Source organism: Morone saxatilis, unplaced genomic scaffold (genome assembly GCF_004916995.1).
Source record: "Morone saxatilis isolate NCDOM2014 unplaced genomic scaffold, NCSU_SB_2.0 Contig5, whole genome shotgun sequence".
NCBI classification, from domain to species: Eukaryota; Metazoa; Chordata; class Actinopteri; family Moronidae; genus Morone; species Morone saxatilis.
Window position 1 is genome coordinate 11,738,290 of NW_023340095.1, and position 22,780 is coordinate 11,761,069.

The following is a 22,780-nucleotide window of genomic DNA, read 5'->3' on the forward strand; positions in this document are numbered from 1 at the left end:
CAAACATGATGAATGTTCATGATTACATTTTTGCAGACTTCATCTTCTTCACATTGTTTCCTCTCTTGGCGCAATACTTCCAGCTGTGGGTTCAGTGGAATAATGTGAAACTGTGTGTTCAAGAACTCAAAGTTACTCAAATGGAGGCTCACTCAATGCACTGTTTTACTTTTAGATGCTACTTTAATTTTTATTGTCTACTAACTATTAACTAACCCAAATTGAATGTGTGTTTCACTCTTACTAAATCTGAATATTTGTTGAAAGAGCACACACGTAAGTCCTCTGATTTTGAGGTCACTACAGGCGCTGCAGCGTAAGCTTAGTTCTCACTGCCAGGAGACATAAAATCAATTTTTCATTGTCTCTTGAAGGACGTTTTTCCTCTCCGATGCTGTGGATAGATTATTACAGATGACCTGCCTGTCTTTTCATGGCGCCATGATTTTATTCATTTTTTAAATAAATCAAGGGCAGAGTCGTGTCCTCGCTCGCAGTTACTGTGTCGAGGTCACTCGTGGCCTTGATGATTGAAACTTTATGCTCCATTAAACGTTAGTATTTAAAACCAGGTGCAGATATGCTTTGGTGAAAATGTTATGTGAGGCACTTAACAGACTCTGGAGGATATAACTCTACTGTATGTTTTCCCATAGCTGACCTAGGACTCATTGAAATGGATCAATTGTGTTTTCATACTGGGAGGCATTAAGTGCTGAGACAGAGCTTGTTTCTGTAATTCATTCTTTTATTTTTATGAATCATTTCCTTAAGATTCTTACAATCATAAGTTGTGTGACCACCACCACCTACTGTAAATGTATGGTCCTGTAGAAACAAACATTTTTAAATCTGATCTCAGCAAGTTATAATACTCAGGTCTCGTAATGTAAAAAATGATTGTTAGCATTTTCAAAATTAAAGCTTTGCATTGTATGTAAGTCATTATATGTAAGTCTCCCAAATTGTTGTTTTTCTTCTTGTTCCTACAGTTGGATGTTTGATCTTCACTGTGCAGAATGATGTGTGCTCTGAGTTTGACACTAAAAGGATGTTTTCACATTCATCTGCTGAAAGTGGATCTTTGTGTTCACTGAGTTAACTTATACAAGTGTGATGTAGAAGCTTGAAGTCGCCAGTGCACAGACACTGAGAAGTTGAAGACATCTTGTGGCCAGCAGAAAAAATATAGCAATGGATAAAATGTTCATATTTGTAGATTCATAGAATTTCTAAGGAGGTAGAAGAAGTGGATTTCTTTTTAAGGTTTTAATCAGACACAGATTATGGTTCCAAGGCTATTTTATATATATTTGAATACATGTCTAGAGGGGATTTTTTAAAGGTAATTACATTTAGCAGCTCACCTTTAAGTCCATGATGTTTGACCTTTGCACCTGCACATAAATGCACCAATACAGTAATACATTAGGAGCGATGAAGCTGCAAGCTCAGATACAAGGTTATGTAAGGATTGCAGAGAATAGATGAGCAAACCTGACCCCCACATGAACCATTTTATGTTTATCTAGTTCCTTGATCGAGCACTTTGCTCTGTGGCTGCAGCAGCCCATACTTAGAAATACCAACCGCCATTAAAATATGATCCTAAGGATAATATCACAGTCAATAACAAAACAACAAAGGAAAAACATGAAGGTGTGGGGCTAAAGAGCCAATGGAACAATGACCAGTAGTCAGGGAGAAGAAATGTAATTTAAAAACATTTAAAAAAAAAAGCCTATTAGGTATGTATGATGAAATTTGCATTTAATGTTTCTACAAATATCAGGAAAACTAATTTCTTATGCAACATTCACAAGAAATAATCTGCTCAGAATGAATCCAAATTGCCTTTTTTAACACAAACTTCATGCAGATAATGTGTCCACCGTCATTGTACAGTTTATCTGTTCTGTATTGTTATTGTCATGTTTTGAATATAATATGAAATATCTATAATGTCAATTGCTCAGGGATTTTCAGTTGTCTCAGTGATAGAGAAGGGGGAAAAGGCTGGTTACAACTGCCTTAAAGTCACAATACAAGCAAAACAAGGCAGTCAAATTCAACACATGGAAATTCGGGAATACTGTACTTGCACTGATTGGACATTTAGAGGCATGTGCCCCAGTTTGAGATGTATATTTTAATCAGGTCGCACACTGTACTCTGACACCGCGTGACAACCAGCAGCAACGCATTCGTGTACAAGGATTGCTGTTTATCTATGTTCAAAGGCAGGGAGGAAGTCTCTCATCAGGGGCTCAATTAGGAAAATGCAGTGATTCTGCTATTGACCTGGTGAGAGAGTGCTGCTGCTGTTTGTAGAGCAGTGTGTGTGTGTGTGTGTGTGTGTGTAGGGTGGGGGTGCATTTCTGAAGAGATGCTGAGTGAGCAAGTGAGCGATTAAGAGAGAGGCAGGCACTCTGAGACTGTTTCTCCTGGGCAACACACGCTTTAAAAGCCTGCAGGATCCAAATGAACATTTACAGCTATAGAGCAGCTGTGCACCGTGAGGAGACTAAACAGGATGATTAGAGTGTCCTCCAAGTATCAGACACATTAGTTGTTTATATATATATGTATGCTGAACACAGGATTTGTTTCTGGCAGCACATATTAAACTTGTGACTAAGGGAGACCGGATGTGTTACAGTTTATGAGACAAACAATGGATATTAATCCAATATTTTATTGTTTTATCCCTGACAAAGTCTGATATGTTGGATTTTTAGAATAAATTATAATATTGTCAATAAACCAAAATCAAACCACAATGTAAACATAATGCTGTCCTACATTAAAAGGTTTTCTTTTTCAAACTATTCAGATGGTTCTTCAAACTACCACTGGATGGCGCCAAAGTAAAGAATTTTCAAATTGTTCACATAGTGGCTTTAAATAGAGATACTGAAGCATTGGCACAAAATTACACTCAAAGATCTAAGATGTAAAAATAGTCATTAAGCATATTATTATATCATAACATCTACATATTATAATGTTGGATTATTATTATCGATGTATTACTATTTAGCATATAGCATATGGAGGTGTAGCTAACTTTATTAGTCCGTCATTATGACCTGACCATATTTTGTATGTAAAATATCTGACTCTATAAAGAACACCTGGAGTATTTGGGGGGGTTTTCATTAATTCTTTTTTTATTCTCTATTTAAAACGTACACATTGTGGGTATATTTAGATCTTCATGTTGGGAACTAAAATTGACAGAGAAGTGTAGCTGAACAGTTAACTAAATAAATAAAATAGGCTGTGTATTAGAGACTTTCTTTTATACTTTGATCAGTATAAAATCCTGACTATAGCCCTGAACAGCTGTCATATGTATTGAAGCAATACGTCCAGCGTTTGGCTGTGAAATATAGTTGAGTAAAGGAAAAAAATGTTATGAAAGTACAAAAAAACCCCGTCAAAATTGTGTTCAAAGACTGCTTGAGTAAATGTACTTTCCACCACTAGTGATGCCTATTACTGCACATCATTATGGTTTCACACAGACAGTTTTCCTGCAGCAAACCGCAGACAGGTTTCATCTCTTTAACTGCCGTGTGTCAGGCAGACTTGTAGCAATCGCTGCACCTATACATCAGAGTATACAGCAATGTTGGAAGCGCACACTGAGAGTTGACCTCTAAACTGCTGCCCACATTAGTGTGAATATAAAGCTGGTTGTAGTCTGAGGAGCCACTGTTCTCAGGAGCAGTACATCAATAAGCCACCAGGAGGAGAACCCAAGCCACAAAAAACATGCTACCGAGAATCATTTCTACTACTGATGATCATTTCTGACAAGTGAAGTACAGTTTGCCTTTCATCTTTCCAATTGGTTCTGCGCTTGTAAAAGACCATTTCTACATGATAGAAGACTCCCAGACACAGTGATGATTAGAAGTAATGGGTGGTTTCTGAACTGCGTGGTGCTCAGTGGTGGCGCAGAAAGAAAGTCCTGGGTATGAATCTCAGCTCTGGACTTCCTGTTTGGAATTCCTTCCACACACTGTGTGTGTGTGTGTGGTGTGTGGTGTGTTTTGTGTGTGGTCTCTGTCGGTGTGTGTGTGTGTGTGTGTGTAGGTTTTCTGCCACAGTCCAAAATCCTACATATCAGTTGGCTGGAACATCTAAATTGTTTGTTTTTCTGTGATGATTCACCCAAAGAATTCTGCTGCTGACCCTGAACATGTATAAGTGGGTGTCGAGCAGTTGTTCTCAAACTGTGGGGCGGGTCCCACTGGTGGGGCGTAGAGCCGCTGTAGGTGTGGAACAAGATTGAAGGGTGATTTAGTATGTAGAGAAAATAAATAAACAAGAGTTTGCTGATGCCGTTGTGCACTCATATCATTGTTAATGGTTGCTAAACATTTGGGGAGTGGTGGGGTCATGCTGGAGAAAGCATAAAAACCAATGGTGTAGGGAAGGGATAAGATGACAGGTGACAAAATTAAAGGAAAAAACAACATAAAGTGTCTTATTAAGTTGTTGGGTGAGCAGCTTCAGTGCATTGATTTTAGAAGTCTCTGGAACTTTACTGTGGGGATGAACACCATTCTTCCAGAAGATATTCCCTCATTTGGTGTATTTGATGAAGGTAGTGGAGATCGCTGTCTAACATGATAGAGAGATAGATAGATACTTTATTTATCCCGAGTGAAATTCAAGATGTCCCATAGGTATTCAGCTAGGTTGAGATCTGGTGACTGCAAAGGCCACAGCACAACATTCACATGACATCTTCATACTCATACTTCATATCAGGATATAGGATAAAGGGGATCACCTAATAGCAGCGTATTGATTTACAGTCTTGTAGCCACCGCTATTGAGGTTTGGCAAAATATAGAGAAACATAACATGACAATGATAAATAAAAATTCTATTAAATCTTGTGTCAAAACCAGGGAGTCCCGCAGGTTGCCTACTGTACTCTGCCTACCAGGGGTTGTCTACTCTAAGTGGACCCACACCATGTCAGCAAAATGCCCCCCATAGCACAACAGAGCCACTGGATCCACTCACTGCAGGGGTCAAAGATTCAGGCCTGTTCTGTTCTCTTCACGTACGGCACACATGCACTCGCCCACCTGTTGAGAATATCATGACTCATCTGCCCATATCCCTTTTTTTCCCTCCATCTCTGTTGACCGGTGGCTCTGTTTTTTGCACCACTGAACTCTCAAATGTGTGTTCATCTTTGTAATGAGGGTTTTAACGCACTGCAACCTGACTATAATATCAATCTCTATGTAACTGTCCACTGACTGTTCTTGCTGACAGTCTTATCTTGTCCTGCACTGACATTCTCAGTCACCGGAAGAAGAGTTGTTCTTCTCTGTGACCGTATTAACTGATGTCTTTCCCATAGATCTAAACGCAGTTGTTACCTACCTACTAAGTTCCTACTGAAACATGAGCCAGTTTTATGACTGAAGCTCCCGTCATCCATGCCCCAACAATGAATCCCTGTTCAAAGTCACTTCCTCTTTCCATCTTGATACAGAATCAGAATCATCTGGGCCTGCTCTGTATTTTTTATACACGCCACAGAGCATGATTGGATGTTAATTGCTTAATCGTACCATGAACTGCAGCTGGCAAGTTTTTTCTTTAATTTATCACCCGTCTGTGTCTCTGCATTAAAAAAGAGGAAGAATACGACTAAGGCTGCCTCTCCTGCAATTTCTGCCAGCATTGTCACTGACCATCGATGCTTTTAGCTTCTCTGTAATACCTGTCATTTCATCTCGGCTCTTCAAAATGCTCCTTTTCAGTTTCAAAGGTAGGAGAAGTTGCAGGGAATGAATGCAGTGCTTTCTGCCAGTGTGATTCAGACTTCAGATGACCTGCTTGAATAACACATTAGCTGTATGCAATTTACCCAGTTTCAAAGGTTCAGTGTTCTATATAGTCTGCAAAAAATCCTTTCTGGGTCAATTTTCTGCAGATGAAGGCAATGTGTACAATGGTTTTATTACACTGTACACCAAACAGGAGAACGATAACCCTTCTAATATCACTAGTTTGTATGAATTTCACACGTTCAAGCATTGCAAAGTGCCTCAATTATTTGCCTGAGCAGAAATATTAAAAGCTTTAAATATCAAAAGCTTTAAAATTTGATAGAAAATCTGATTGATGAAATGTGCAAACCGCCATAGTTCTGCTTGTATTTTATTTTTTTTCATTTTATGCTAAAAATATGATAATTTATTTTGTTGAGTTTATCCAGTGATTCATGAAACCTGCAAGCCCACCTTGCAGGGGTATTTATTCATTGGTGTATTGTATAAAAAAAAGATGGACTTAAGAACAGACATAAAACTGAAAACACAGCATGAAAAGTAAAAGCGAATTCAAACTCTCTGCTCCAACAAACGTCTGTAGGACCTGAATTTAAACATGCAGCGTGTGATTTCCTTAGCATAAAACAGATATGATCTCAAGATGTGCTCCAAAGAACAGTTAAATATTTAAAACTGCTGGAGACGTGCACCATATTAATCAATTCAGGTAATAAATTCCTATGTGTTTGGTTGTTTTGTGAGTTGAGTTCTTATCAAAGCTAAGGTGTGCGTCTGTGAATTCAAAGAGACAAGGTGTGAAGGAAAATGAGGCAAGCAGATTCATGAACTCTCTGCAACCTCCCAGCTCCTTGCAAGTTGGTTCTATACAGCAGCTCCCACCCATTGATATCAGCACCTCATGTCTTAAATAATTCAGCAGAAAATCACGCCGCTACCTGATTCTCTGCTGATACTGTACTCCCGGTGTTTGATTATGATGAGGAATAGCAGAGTTGTAAGGCAGCACATCCACCAGGTAACATGGAGATGAATTAAACAGAAGGCTAAACAGAAAGAATGATATGCGCTTCATGATTATTATGAGTGAATTACTACACGTGGAATACTTTATCCTTCAATACAGGCATGAAATTCTTAAGGTTGTTGTCAGAAACTGTGTGCTGTTGACAACATAAGGTTTCAGTGCACTGCTGCATTGCAAAAACCTACAGGAATAAAAAATAAATTGCACGGCGTTAAGCTCCAGCATCACTTAAATTAATGCAGATCATTCATATCAGATGTATTTTTAAGCTAATGATGTGTTTTAATGTAATGCATGTTGGAAAAGGCTCAAAGGCATCTGAGGCAGAGCCCCTGAAAAATGTTTCACACTATGATCAGCTTTGGCTTTTTGCTTGTAATGGATAATATTAGCATCAAAATGTTGTTTTATTTTTTTATTTTTTTTTAGTAGACCGCATCCAAATGAGAAACTGCAGTGTATTTTCTGCACAGCTTCACAGTGTGGAAATAAATGGGTAACCTCATCTCTGCCACAGCTATGAGCGTGTTTTTAACAGTTTCCTTCCTTCCCACAACATACTTTAGAGTGTCCCCTGGGATAAAACTGATCTTTCGACATGAAACAAGAGCAGTGAGGAATATCAAAGAGCATATCTGAATCTGAGAGCCGAGAGACGGAGAGATCACTGACTTTATGAGCCAAATGTGAACATGAATATGTCCCTAATGGACTACAAGAGACACCACTGCTTTGGAGCAGAATCCTGTTTTCATATGTGGAGATACTGGCAGAAGCAATTAAGCTACCTAGATGATTCTCCATTGTTCAGATGTATTGTTAGAAATACTGTAAAAGGCCCCATTTTCTGTTCCAAAATAGAAAAAAGTCTTCATACAATCAACAAAATCACATAATGGTGTCTGAAAAGAAACCAAAAAAAAGAAGTGCTCATCAAAGACAACGTACAAAGAAAAACAACCCTCTCTCTCTCTTAAAACAGCGCGTCAAACCTGCATTGATTTGGTGTAAGTAAAACACTGAAGGTAAGGTTTACAAATGATTTTAGGCTGCCTGTTTACTGCTCTTTTTTTCATTTTTTTCATGTTTGTTATTTAGATCAGGTCATAGATTTAATCACGTACTATTTTCTTTTTGATCAGACACCTTTCATGGAAAATCTTTAAATTCACTTTAAAAACACTCACAAAGTCTGTGACTTTAACGTGTGAGATGCTTGCATGCAATTAGAGCATCACCCAAACTGCTGCACTACAATGTACAATGTGAGTGATGGAGCCTCACAAAGGTCAACGACTCTCAACCCTTGCAAGTCCTACTTTCTCTGCTTCTATTGTTTGACATACAGCAGACATATCCCCTCACAGGTGACTTCAAACTGATTATCAGTCAATATCAGAAGATTTGTACCTTTCCATATTATCAGAGAGAAATCATTTTTATTCATTAGTAAACTGTGATTTCAGTGTGAAATCATTAAAAGTGAATGTTATTGATCACTTCACATTTGCTGCTCTAAAACCACAATGTATGCAATGCGTCTGAACGATAGAGAAAAGTTACCAATTTTAACATGCAGAGATATGAACTACTGCACTTACTTAAGTTAAGAAAATGATAAATGTATCCCATAATTGTCACTAATTATCACTGCTTCAATGTAGATCCAATTCATGCCAATGCCAATTTTAAAAATCTGAAGGTTTTCTATTGTAAAAATAGATTTACTGTCAAAATTCTTTCAACTGTTTCACATTATTGTTTTGTGATACAGACAGATGGTGAAATAAACATGGTAAGTAATGTTTGGAGATGATATGGTAAAATAATCTAAGCTCAAAAATCCTCTCACAGTCTTCATTCATCGAAGCTGGTTGAGGTGTCACCTGAGATATTATTAAAAGCACTCCATCAATAGTAAGGGGACCTTTGAGCTTCATCATATATTGTTTTAAAAAGGTCAAGAACAAACACATATGCAGATGTTAGCAAACGCTCTTTACCCAAATATCCAAAATAACTATTCCAATCAATTCTGCAAATCAAACAACTTTGACTTTTATTCAATCCATGTATGGACATCAGAGATGCATTTTGAAACAAACAACAACATGGTATTAATCCAGTGCAGTTACGATAAGATTTTTTTTGTCAACTGTCAGCTGGTTCATAAATCTTTCATCTCCATGTGAGATAAGGCCTCAACTGACTCCTCAGACTGTAGTGACTCTCATGACCAGCTCTCGTGTGCTATTGCTGGGTTGGCTGCGAGCCTCCGGCTGCCTCAGGTGGCTGAGGAGGTGGAGGATGTTGTAGGGACAGTGTTGGTCCGGCACTGTGCTGCCGCTACTGGGGTCCACATGTGTTCCCAGTCCTCCTGCGGCCGTCACCACGGTTGTAGAAGTGGAGCCAGCGGCTGTGGAGGCTACCACCATCAGCGAAGAGGTGGAGGTGGACACTCCTACCCCAGTCTGATAGCCCGGGCTGGGCTGAGACACAGTCCTGTCCACAGTGGAGTTCTTCAGGTCCTCGCTGTCCATAGACTTATCGTAATTCAGGACCTTCCACTGCTGGTTCACAGCCTGCCAGCGGTGGAAGATACGAAACACAGAAGGTCCCTCATGGACAATTAGCGCTGTGGAGATCAGAACATCAATTAGACAATGTGACTGTCTGGCAGCAGCAGTCTTCATGACACCACAAAGTGATATATATCTCTGCAGTGGTAGATTCACTGTGTTCGAGTCTGCAGAAAGTATTAGCCGAGGGAGCAGCAGAACAAAACCACTCATCTTTAAAGCATCGCAACATGACCCCGAGATAAGGTCTTTATTTCTTAGAAAAACTGTAGACACGGTGCAACTTATGACACAGCGATACTCACTACTTCTGGATTTAGGTTTGCAAAAATGATGCATCTGTTCTCTGGGGTTGTTCAATAATGCCTTATCACAGTTTAAAATTGTTTATTGATTCGTGTTCATTGAACTCAGTATCTGGAAAATTGAAATCAATCTGTAACAAGAGATGCTTGGACCCCGAGATTTCACTGCATTTTCTTCCATATTAAAGTAATGTAGAGGGAAATACTGTATGAATGGGGATGTTTTCTAGCCTGCTTAACCTGATAATGTTCTGTACCTTCATCACCACTACAATGCTGGCTGTAGTGAACTGTATATAGAAGCTGTACTCATCAAACGTCTACTTACAGTACAATATTGTCCTTTAAGAAGTCACATACGGCTCAAATATTGCAACAACTATAGTGAAAGAAGTCTGCCAAATTTGGACATTTAATAATTCTCAATCTATTCTATGTTTACAGAGTTGATTCATAATATCCCCTCCTCTTCAGCTCTGTTTCTCTCCCACTCTAACTTTGTGGATAAGTGAAAGTCAGGTCTTTGCTCTTTAATGTCTGCCAGGTGACAAGTTAATCTCTGTAAAGTGCAGAGTTAATGACTCTGCACTCAATCCTTGCTACCAAACCGGAGATAATCAATCTCTTCTTCTGCTCATCCTGCTGTCTGTTAGATTTTTCTTAATGTGAGATGCCATCACACAGTCATCCAAAACACACGGGCCCCCGGGCTTCAGAGAGGACAGCAGGCTTAAAGCGAGTGCTACAAGATTCAATTTGAACACCCACACAAAATCCAGAAGATGGTTAAAATGCTTCAATGCACCTGTTTTTCCTATTATATCAACACACGGAGGTCTTCAAAGTTTGCCTGAACTTGACACTGCAGCTGTTATTATAGAGCGAAACGCACTTTATTGTATGCTACGAAAACCTACAGTTGTTGAATGGTGTCTGATTGGATTTGTTTAAAATTGATCAAATCGACTGGCTAAGGAGAATTTCACTATATGTATAGACTATACGACTGCACACGCAGATGCTCCTTAAAGCTTCTCTATTGTCGACTTTATGGCTGAAACACGTTTTACCTTTGACAGAAATAACCTACAGTAATTGGAAAAGGAAGCGTGGGGTTTGGATTTAAGACAAGCGGACCTTGAGACGATTCTCCCGGCCAACCACAGCGGACGCTGTCGTTCCAGGAGAGGAAGAGCGCCGGATAGGAGCCGTGGTCCAGCTTGGACTTAAGGCTACTCCTTTCTAATGTCCGGTCTGGACTAAATGAGGCTGGCCAAACAACAGGAAATCAGAGACTGTTGTGCCCACATCTTTACAGAGACCTTCTCCATCAACGTCAACAGAGTGCATAACGAGAGGGGGCAAACGTTTATTTTTCTATGTGTGTAGCACGAAGGGAATGCAAACTTTCATCTTGCTGTACAATGATAAATACATTTCCTCAATCCTTTATTAATCAAGTAAGCATTGAGCATAGTGACAGTAATATGGTGATGACAATGATGTGTCCAATACAAGTTAAAGCCAGTGTATCGAGACTCAACACACTCAATATCGATATTAAGTGGTTGACTGTGTGGTATAGATTTGTCGTATTGATTGTCAATAGTTTAAACTGTTCTGTGGCATTCACGGTCATTTGTGCACATCCGGCGAGTATGTTTGCTTTGCCTGTTGAATGCATAATGTACCTGGAATAATGTGACCAGACTGGAAACACTCAGTATCACTCCCAGTCTTAAAATGCACACACTTTATTCAAGAGGAATTATAAGAATCAAATCAAAAGTAATGTAACCAATGTTAAATATAGCACCTCACCGATGCAGACGACATCCATGAAGCCGTACATGCCGTAGCAGATCTGGAAAAGCAGATCTTGGCGCTGCCAGCGGGCTGACGGGCTGAAAGACGACCACACCAGCCAGGAGATACTGGCCATCAGGAACAGGGAGCCCAAGATGGCCGCTGCTATCTGCACTTTCTCTATCACTGTCAGAGAGATGGCCTGCCACTGCAGGAAGACACAGACCACAGCACAGCTTAGCTCTTTGTATTACACTCTCATTTCTCTTTTAACTTTACTGAATACTTAAAGAGAGATACCAACATGAGAAAGTTAAAATCACTCAAAGATTTTTAATTAAAACATCAATATTAAAAGTTAATCAAGCTGATAAACTCCTCCACCAAAACAAAAGCATTAAACTTCAGGGAACGCTGCGATGGGGAGGGAGGACACCGGCGTGGGGCAGGTAATCTGTACCACTGAATTAAAGTGAATTATTTATACATGCAAATAAAAAATGTTGTTCACAAAAAACTAGGTATATGAAGCATGAAATCAAAAACATCAGTGCTGCTTCTTCTCACAAGTGACCCTATCATATCACCAGAGTCCAAAAATGGGAGAAAAGTTGCTTTTGCAATCTTTTTGTTCTACAGATCAGAGGGAAAAAAAGTCGTGTTTAATTCAAAAACTTTTAGTTTTAGTTGAATTCCTCGGTTTATGGTAAGAGCAGAAACTAGAGCCGGAGTACAAGACAGTGTGATTCATGAAAATCGTGTTTTAGGTGTTTTTGTCCTAAATACATTTGGATATGAAAGCCAAAAATGCATCCAAATGAGTGCCAGAGGAGAACAGCCTGGGGCTATCTACTCCTCTGCCCATAAAACACAACAATTCTCCTAATGACATGGAACAACAGACTTTTATTACTCACTGTTTTCAACCATTTTCCTTTTAAATTTCTACAGTGCTGCCTTTTATACCTGTAGCTCACCTGTAGTGGGTTCTTGGTGCTTATGGCAATGACCTGATATTTGTAGTAGCAGAGTTCACAGGCCCAGGAACCTCTCTCGCTGATCCATTTGATGAGGCAGGGCTGGTGGGTGCAGCGTACTGACCCACAGCACCGACACGGGCTCAGGAGCTCCCCCTGTAGGGAAAGAGGCAGAGTTGGTCAAAACCAGCAACCCACAACAAGAGTTTTTCCATACTTCAGCTCATTTAAATGCATAAATATATGGGTTTTTGGTTACATATTTTTACTTTCAGTGGAGGACAATCTGTGCCACTGCTGGTGAAACATGAACCTTGCAACCTGTGCAGCGCTGTGATGTAAATAAAGAAAAGTCCTACACTGATGCATATTGGATTACATTTTTCAGCAGAACCACACGACATGCAACAGAAAGACTACACCGACTACAACAGGAAGACAATGGCAAAAATTGTATGATTCAAAATACCCGACTCAACCTTAAGAGCAGCCGAAGTAGTGATTTGGATTCAGAAGAAATATCTCCTTTTAGAAATAATTGACCGGCTTAGATAACCTCTTTTTCATGCAATATACTGCAGGTTACACTATTTATACGTTTATATTTCCTTGCAGTTCTTTGTGCTGGCTTATTGATTTTTTGCGCTTTGCATGCACAGCCAGGCACACACACACACACACACAGCACTGCACAGTCATATTACAGCAGAACACCAGTTCAGGTGTGAAATGGAAGCTTTGCCTCACACCTAGTTGACAGGCAAAATGCTGGATTACTAGTACTGTTGAAAAGTGAACGATTAGTCACTGAAGCTTTCGTCAAAGAGCAAACCCCAACAAAGCAACAAAATACTGCGCTAAAGGTTTACTGTTACGGCAGCTCTTAAACTGAATGCAGCTGTCATATATACATAACTGATTTTGCACAGTTGCAAATATGGTTTCTTCAGACCAAATACAAATAAATATCGAAGGAACACTTCATTTTCGCCTTTCCTTCCTCCTCTTTCTGCTCTCCCTGTGCGCCTTTTCTGCTTGCACTTGATCTTTGTTAAAGGCAAAGCAGGTTTATTTGTATAGTACCTCTCAAATGCTTTACATGAGACATAAAAATGCATCGAGAAAGCATAAAAAAGAAACACAAGGCAATAAAAAAATTTAAATATGATTTAAAAGAGTAAAATAAAATTCAAGATAAAAACAAGATAAAACAGAATTAAACAGCCCCAAGTAGACACAAGTTGAATAATAAAATGCATTGGCAAATATGAAAGACCTGACTTAAAAGAACTGAGTTTGTTCCAGAGATGTGGGGTCTGGACAGTTTATAATGGGGCCGCAGATCACAAATGTACTTTGGTCCTTAACCACTCAGTGCACCAACAGGAGTATTTGGGAATCAATTGTTTGACAAACAGGAAGCCAATGTAAAGATCTGAGAACTGAAGTGATGTGATGTGATCCACTCTCCTGGTCTTGTTGAGGAATCTAGAAGCAGCGTTCTGAATCGGTTGCAGCTGTCTGGTTGACTTTTTAGAGAGACCTGTAAAGTCAGCTTTACACCCAACATATGGACACACACACACACACACACACACACACACAGTTCCCTAATTCTTGATACATATTGAATGTGACAGCAGGATGATTTTGTAATTGTTTCAAAGGCTCTATTGGCAAAAATGGAATATAAAATTCAAAGGTGTGTTCACATTAGTGAATAATCACCTGAAAATCGTTTTGTTAATTTAAAATGAGCCCCGAATCGCCTTCTGTGGAGTTTGTCCTGTTAAACCACCATGTTTCTACAGCAGCCCAGAATGGACAAACCAAACACTGGTCCTAGATAGGGCTGTTAAATGTTAGCAACTGAAGCTACATTTACTGGAAAACATCAAAACAATTGTTTAGGGGCAAGAAGGTGTTTAATTGTTGAAAAGTACCCTTATTAATGATTTTATTTTAATTTTATATAAGCCTATAGTTATTCATTAATGCGACGTCTAGATTGTTCTTTTTTAAGAATGGCTTAATAACTGCAGTTTCTCAGTGGTGGAGTCGCTGTAGAATAGAGAAGTGTTTTCAGATTTTATGCCATGCAGTTAGAAACACTTGAAAAAGCCAGTAGGAAGAATATTAGGCAGAAGGAGGAGTTGTTGCACAATTTCTTCCAAGATTGATAGAATTAAATTATGTCACGCTAACTGAATTAATTTTAAACTGACGCAACACAGAAACGATACCTGATATGGAGGTACTGACGGCTTGTCTAGTTTTCTGAATTTTGTCAGTGAAGAAGGAGACAAATTTATTGCATGGCTTAGTGATTAGTTGAGGGGCTACTGGCACTGGAGGGTTTATCAGTCTGCCAACAGCAGCAAATGAGGCATGTGCATTATTATTGTTTTTGACAAAGATGTCACATAAAGGAAAATTTTAAAATTACATTTCTGAACTTACTGTCAGTCAGGATACTATTATAATTAAAGCCAGGGTAGGTAACATTGGAGAAACTAGCAAGACACGGCTAGATTTTGAATCCAACCCACACTCACCTTAAACACACATGAACAGACAGAGCGGACCACAGCACATCGTTGTCATCACTAAGCGTACTCAACTACCTGGTGTCTTATTCATACATAGTGCTACATACTACACAGTTCACACAAACTGTGGAGCAGACTGGTGGAAGACTCTGGTCAAGCGCAATGATTGAATGAAATGATTAGCTGGGCTTGCTACAGGCCTGTGGCGGCTACATGTACTGTTTTTTTCCCGGAGGATTTGATTTATTGATTGCTGGCAGGATGTAAAGAGAATTTCATGTAACAAAAAATGCTTCTGAAATACTTTACATACCCTGACTTTAAGGGCTTTTCCCCTACGTTGGCCTGGTGACAGCTACATATGATTGATTTCAATAAAAAGCCTATAGAAGACTCTGTAACCCATCAGCCAAAGTGAAAATATGATAATCACCAAATTTGGCATCACAAGCTTTCACTTAACAGCAGTATGTGCTAAGCCATTATTCTTAAGCCGTATTCAGCCCGAGGAACAAATGAGAGATTTATAATCTCTCGCCCTGGGTCCCAAACTCATTAAAATATATTACTAGTCTTGTCATATTGGATATAGATGATGACCCCAAAGATGTAGGCCTGCTACCCTTTTTAAGCCCTGACCTGCAGTTAAGGAAACTTGGATCTATAAAATTCAAAGCAGGACCTTCTTGTATGGATGTGTTTTAATCTTAATGGGACTGAACAAATGTAGTGTGTAAAAAAAAAAATAGCCTCTGCTGCAACAGAGCTCCCCACCTCTCTAAGGTGAGGCATTCATTTTCTAAGCCAAGGGAGGTTAACTCAGCATAAAACATTCCCTGTCCGTGTCTACCATGAACATGGCATAGAGATTGTAGGAATAAATGCAAAATGCTGTGAGTTTCCAAATTATTTCTCCATGCCACCATTGTGCTGACATCTCTGACAGACGGAGCAGCACCCTGGTCGAGGAGAAGGGAGGGAAACGCAGGGAGTTAGAGGAGAAAAGGCCCATCTACAGATGGTCAGGGTGGGAGTGTATTGGCAGGAGCACCAGAACACTTCTGCCGTGTCCAGTGGGACTTAGACCGCTCACTGTGACCGGCCTGATTGCAGCCAAGAGCTGAAACCTAGATCACTCCAGTACAACTGAGGCTGGAGAGAGAGCAAGAGAGACTGGTAAAAAAAAATGTGGCATTACAGCCCACGCATACAGAAAGTGGTAACTAAATGTCCTTTTGTTGATCAAACAACAATGATCGTTGAAAAAAAATACAATAGAACAATGTATTAAAAGTCTGAAAGCTTTGGCTGTGTTATTCCATTCCTCTGTGCTGCATTATCCCAAAAACACCTCAGTGCACCTAATTTTCTCCTTATAAAATTGGATCCATTCCCAATGTATAGGACGACATGAAACTAAATTAGAGATGGCTATTCATATTTCTTAAGGGTCTGGAATCAATGCAAGTGAACTCTATTAACTCTGGGCAAAGGGAAATTGTGGTATAATAAACTAGCTCCCATAGAAACTGAATGAAAGCGATTTTTACAAATAGCCAATGACATTCAGGCCACAAGCACTTCTTTAATAAGAACCTGCAATACTGCAGTCATCTAAGAAACGGCTTCATATAAGCATTTTAACCATATTCAACAAGTTAGAGGGACAGCATAATCACTGAAAAATTAAACTGAAGGTCGTATAATTTAAAATGTATTTATCTGTAATGACTGCTCATAAAACATATGCTGGGTGACGTTCCAGTCATTGCTTATTTTACAGGAACCATTAGCCCTACAGTGACAGTTAATGGTCCTTTAAAAGAAATTGAATAAAAGAACAACTAGGGTTTATAATTTAAGTTTATGAATTCACAGCTCCTGTCTGTAGACTTCAGCTAGGCCAAAAAATTTAATGTGTGTGCTTGTGTAACTTGTTTATATCCCATTCCCAACAAATGGCAGAGGAGCCATGCTATGATGGAAAACAGACAGCATAGTGCGTCTGCACTGTGGGGCCATATAGAAAGAATGATGCTAACTTGACCCCTCGAGGCTTTCTCATTGTGCCTCAGACAAACACACTGTGCAAGTGCATTATCGGTGTTATGATTTAGGAGGGAAAGCCGACATTTTTTTCTAAGCAGCGGGGACTCACATATTCTCAACATGCAGCTGAAGTGAGGACGGGACATAAGAAGCATCAGCCCCAAAGGGCACTTCAATGTAATAGTGCATGACACTTAAGTATCCCACACACACACAAATATTCTGACTTTATTTTATATGTTACTCTTTAAACATCCTTTTTTACAAACGTGTGCACTATGTGACTATTTCCTGTAAATGATCTGAGGCAGTGACTCCTTTAGAGAAATTGGTGATTCTTCGAGGGACGAGGTCAAGATCGAGTCTGAAAGCACAAGCTTAAATAAAGCAAACGCTCCATGCAAGCAAGCCAGGCCCCCTGTAAAGCTTCTCGCTGACCTTTAGCTGAATGGAACCAATAATAGATTGAAGTTTGAAAAAAAATACATGAATAACTTGAAGTATTGAGGCAGAGTCGCATGAATTCATGTCATTTCATCTGACATTGGCTCAGCTGTTCATTATACCGTACTTTGTGTGTGTCTGTGGATGTAACTCCAACAAAAGTCGTCTGGGTTAGAGAATCGTTTTTTTTCTACCATAAGAAATGTTAACCTTAACACAAAACTCTCATGTCCATACACTGAAAGAGAGTTTGGTCACTGTAATGATTCCTTCTGTCCATGCTGGCCCTGAAGAGATCTCTTCGTTGTCTAAATCTAATGTGAGCAACGGTGGAAAAACCCCACAGTCTTTGTTCTGTGCAATCAAGTGTGTATTATCCAAAGTCTCTTAGTATGAAACCCCATATCTGTGTTTTTCAGTGCAGCGTTTCCTTGGTGAGCTGTCGGGAAGGGGTAATAACACAAAGAGGGAATTTCGTACAAAAAATAAAAACATTTGATAGATATCCACTTGATTTGGCTTAAAGACTTGAAGATGTGAACCTATCCTAAAAACACAACAGGAACGTGGAGGAGGTCGTGAATCACTAAGGGCACCTCAGAGAAAACGGCACCAAAAAACGTCGACATGAATTCGATTACACAGACTTATTACGTCGTTTTGGTGTCATATTAAATCAGAGTACAATCATTTTTCAATGGTTGCCTCTGTCAGACACTCAAGGCCCATTTCTAGTGGGATGCTTGAGGAAAGCAATGTCTCTTGCTCCCTTCTTTACTCTGTCTTGAGGATCTCAGCCTTGGGAATGGAAGTGTTTTGGAGGTGGATTGTCAGATCAGATACTGGCTGCCTCGGCCTATGTGACATCCTGGAGGCTATGGGAGAACAGAGGATAACTAATGTCCCCACTGCCTATATCACACAGTGACATGCAGACAGTCCACTCATCTCTCCTTTCACAACGGAGCCTCATTCTCCTTGCACCCATTTACACCTCGGCAGATCCATATCTGGACTTCACCCAAACCAACAGCAGAGATCGAGCGAGCAAGCAAAACTTTATTTATGACAGCGAAAGGGAGGCCGGTGATAGATAAGGACTTGCATAATGATAAGGCGGCATGAAATCAAGTGCTATTGACTGGCTGCAATGTCTCAAGGAAGCGTCGATGAAATGAGTTTGGAGGAGGCCATGGGAAATACCGCAAACTTTGAAGGCAGTGCTTTGTATGCACTGCAGAGTGCGCTGGCTATCTGTGGAGTTCTCGAATAAAAACAGGGACGAGGCCTTGTCTGCCAATCTCATAACTAGACCCCATGTCAGTAATAATTACAAAGTCTGTGCTCAGAGGTGGAATGATGCACAGAATCGCTGTTGGGGTAATTAGTTGATGAAACGCAGAGAGATTATGGCCCATACACAGTGCAATGACCATGAAATGATACAGTGAATCTGCTGCTTGGGTAAAGCAAAAGCGACCATGAGTACAGACTGCCGGATAAAAAGTTATGTTCTACACCTCGGTTATCTTGCTCCACATTTTTTATGGTCTCCCTACCTCCATTACTAATTGGTGAGGTGTGACATATTCGTCAATGCGGTCTCAAAGGCTCTGTCAAACAGTGGAACTAATGTGTCTGAAAATTGCTAAGTGCCAGCTTCTGTGTTATAATTTAATATTATTTATGGCGGCACACCTTCGCCGTCTTCTTTTAGATTTTTCCTCTCCTGATTGATGTAGTGTGACATTATCATCAATATGGCCCCAAAGACGGAGGCACGCAGTGTGATTAACTTGAAGGCTCTTCTCTTCTGTGCACATTATTATTATTTTTTGCTGTTTCCAGGTGGTGTGCCTGAGCGGCAAAGTGAGAGGTATTATTTGATTTTTCATGCATGTAATGCTTCAATATGAATTCATAGTGTTTGGCTATAATGAGTTGTTACTGCATCCCTGTGTATCCTCCACACTTGTCAACCAGGGGGACAGGGTCTTTCATTATCCTCCCACTGCTAGCTATAGCTGTCTTTTCAAGCCACACAAAAGGGATGAACGCAGGATGCAGTGGGATCCCTGCTCAGAGGGCTCTCCAGCTGCATGGGTGCCCTAATAAGACACTTGGAGTGGGTTATTCACGCTGGAAAACAAGCTTGCATCCTCCTGTGCCATAAAGGACAGAGGCTGTGCTAGGAAGGAATGATTGCTTGATCTAAATGTTCACATTTCCATCACCTGGTCTGGTAGATAACCTAGAGCAGACAGTTTGGAGATTTCATTCCAACTCATTTTGACAAATGTTGAACCTTCAGGGAGCCGGTGTGTGAGAGTACTGGATGAATGGATTAGATAAGAAACTTCTTCCATTACATACAAATATGTTATTTTAACAAATTCCTTGACTTACGTGTTCTGGTCCCTGGAAGCAGATCCTGCACACGGGCGTCCTGAAGCCACTTTCCGTGTAGCTGGTGAGGGAGAACCTCTCCTCCAGTTTGCCCTTCGAGCAGTCATCAGAGGAGCTGCTGCAGCCGCGCAGGGCAGCCGACAGCTCTGCAGCATCAACCCAGCCCGCTCGCTCTCCGCCCGGTGGCCCGGTGGCTCCTGCTGCAGGTGGGGCGACCCGGTCCCCTGCGTGCTGGTGGCTCCGCGTTAACGTGTTGTTGTTGTCGGGGACGACGACGGCAGTCTCGTGGCTTTCAGTAGTTTGGCCGCTCATGGGGGTCAGCGGAGGCAGCGGTGTCGGCGGTGCCGGTGGCCCGAGCAGGAGCACCCGCAGGTCACCGAGCAGGACGCAGCAGCGGCTCTTCAGCATGCCCCGGCTGCGCAGCGTCAGACTGTCTCCGGCCAGAAACTCACAGCACCGTGCAAAGGTGCTGGAAGAAAACAGCGTGTACTGTGTGCGTCCCCGTCATGAGCAAACACTTCTTCATATGTCGTGAGGTGGGATAGTGGGGGTAGAGGGTGCGTTGTACAGCGTTTGGTGGCGTTTAAAGCAGCCTTTTAGTGATATTCGTGTATTCTAATTTAAAGTCTTTTATTGTCCTCCCACGAGAATGTAAATCCAAAAGGCGAATATATCCCATCGATGCAAACAAGTGTCTGAAGCCATTAGGTTCAATAAATGGAACAGCTAAAAGAGGAAAGTCAAATGTTAGATTGATAGGAATATGCATTCAAGTAATAAGGCTATGGCCCGTACACTCAGTGTCCACTGTCATTTCATGGCCTTAATAGTCTGCCTGATCCGTGCAACATAAACTATCTCGACAGGCTTCTCCCTCCAGATTCACGACGAGTGCAGAAACCAAGAATCAAATCTGCCTTTGGTACAACGGAGCCGATAATACAAAAACAAAATGTCAGCGCTCAATCTTAAAATTCAAACACTCTAACAAAAAAAACCAAAAGACACATTTTTTAAAATCAGGAGAGCTCAGATTACTGTCGACGTCTTGTAAGGCTCTCAAAGCAAATCAAGTCAATCGATGGCGTGCCATGTTAGGGAAGCGAAATCTGTCTTACCTGGCGAGCTACCCCCGATCTCTACACGACTCACAGTTTCAGGATTTTTTTTTGTTTCCTCTCACACATCTCCAGCCAGACTGCAGGTCGCTGACAAGTCTGTGTGAAGCTTACATCCACAATTAACGAATCTCCATGCCCCGAGGAACAAGCCGATGGGTTTAAACCCCCCCTCTCCAACCCTCCTCCTCCTCCTCCTCCTCGGTTAAAATCCAACACGACTGCCGGACTGTCCTGCTCTGGGTGAAAGCCTCTGTAGCCCCGGACTCTCCTGTGATCATTGGCTGCTGGATCGGTGCTGCAGCTTCAGCACCGTGATTCCTGGGACAGCTCCCAGGCGCCGCACGTCACCACCGCCCGGTGATGCAGCCAACTCATTACTACCAACGTGGACTGAGACAAATACACAGGGAAAACCGGGAAAACCGGGAAAACGGGTCATTGCTTGTTTTAGGCGAGACATCCGTCGTTACAGAGGGAGACATTAAGTTAAATGTGACATCGGTGTTTCTTTTTTCCCCTCCTCTCCGAAGGGGGAGACGTTCACTGGCTTTTAATTATGCACACGGAGAGCAGAAAATTAAGTTGCACCCGTTGATGATCAATAATTAAACAATTCAATTATCAGGCAACACAAGGCGAACAGGAATTATTCATAACAGCTCAGCTAAATAGTGGCATTTTGCTCAACACGGATATCAATTAGGTTGGAAGTGGCTTCAACCTTCAACCCAAAAGTAGCAGGGATTCAATTAATGATCATTACTGATTCGTCTGCACCATCTTAATCTGATCGATTTCCTGATCAAGACATTCATGTATGATCTCTAAATGGCAATAAATACTCAATAATACTCATCACAAGTTCCCAAAGTCCAGGTTGGCTTAAATGGCTTGTTGTTGCCACGAAAACCAGAAAATAATCTGCTGTAACCAAAGAATCTGTGGCAGTTTTGCATACATAATGACATAATGACATAATGACAAATTAATTAATCGTTAATTAAAATAGTTGGAGGTGGGCGTGGTTAACATCCAGCAGCAGCAGGAGGAGGAGTTGGTTTATGAGAGCAGCACCAGGTGAGTTGATTGTCTCAGCTGGTGCTTGTTGAGTAATCACTCTCTCTTTTTAATAGCAGTAGTGTGCTGGACAGCTGCCACACACACACACACACACACACACACAAAAACCACAAAAAAAACACAAAAAAAACACAAAAAAAACACAAAAAAACACACCGAAACAGACACACACAGACACACCAGCATGTTTGGAATTTGGTGCTGCGTTATAGTTTGTTAGGACGTGATAGAGAAGCCGGACAAAGAAAAAGGAAGAGTTGAATATTTTATGGTAAATGTGTGTGTGTGTGTGTGTACAGCCAGGAAATAAAGAAACTTTTGTTTGTGACCGGTCTGTGTGTGATGTGTGATTGTGTGCTGGGGGAAACCCACAGCTGCAGTGAGACTTGCTACAGTTGCAGATTAATTTTGTTTTTAGTAGATTTATCATTTCAGCACTACCACACCAACGCCTTGCATTCAAACTCTTACTGAAGTCAAAGTACAGAAGTATTATAAAAGATGTACCAGTACTTTAAGAAGGTACTCATAATGCAAAATAACTATGAGCTATATGTTAGACTGTATACTGTTTAAAACTTGAATCTGGAGAAAAGTGACTGTCAGGAAATA

General features: G+C 40.7%; 1 protein-coding gene across 1 annotated transcript; it reads right to left on the reverse strand.

Moving 5' to 3' along the window:
• Window positions 1-8,890: 8,890 nt before the first annotated feature.
• Window positions 8,891-21,237, reverse strand: march4 (membrane-associated ring finger (C3HC4) 4). Its single transcript, XM_035676754.1, has 5 exons — window positions 21,086-21,237; window positions 19,968-20,693; window positions 12,520-12,675; window positions 11,558-11,750; window positions 8,891-9,487 (listed from the first exon to the last, which is right to left on the reverse strand). The coding sequence occupies exons 2-5, from the start codon at window positions 20,373-20,375 to the stop codon at window positions 9,066-9,068; spliced, it is 1,179 nt and encodes a 392-aa protein (XP_035532647.1). The 5' UTR covers window positions 20,376-20,693; window positions 21,086-21,237; the 3' UTR covers window positions 8,891-9,065.
• Between the last annotated feature and the right edge of the window lie 1,543 nt (window positions 21,238-22,780).

Bases quoted from the DNA above. Each gene is read 5' to 3' on its own strand.
- march4 (XM_035676754.1), bottom strand. From the start codon at position 20,375: ATGCTGAAGAGCCGCTGCTGCGTCCTGCTCGGTGACCTGCGGGTGCTC. The intron at 12,676-19,967 runs GTAAGTCAAGGA...CTTTCCCTACAG, and splicing joins GCTTCCAGGGACCAGAACAC to GGGGAGCTCCTGAGCCCGTG. The intron at 9,488-11,557 runs GTGAGGTGCTAT...TGATCTCCACAG, and splicing joins CATGGATGTCGTCTGCATCG to CGCTAATTGTCCATGAGGGA.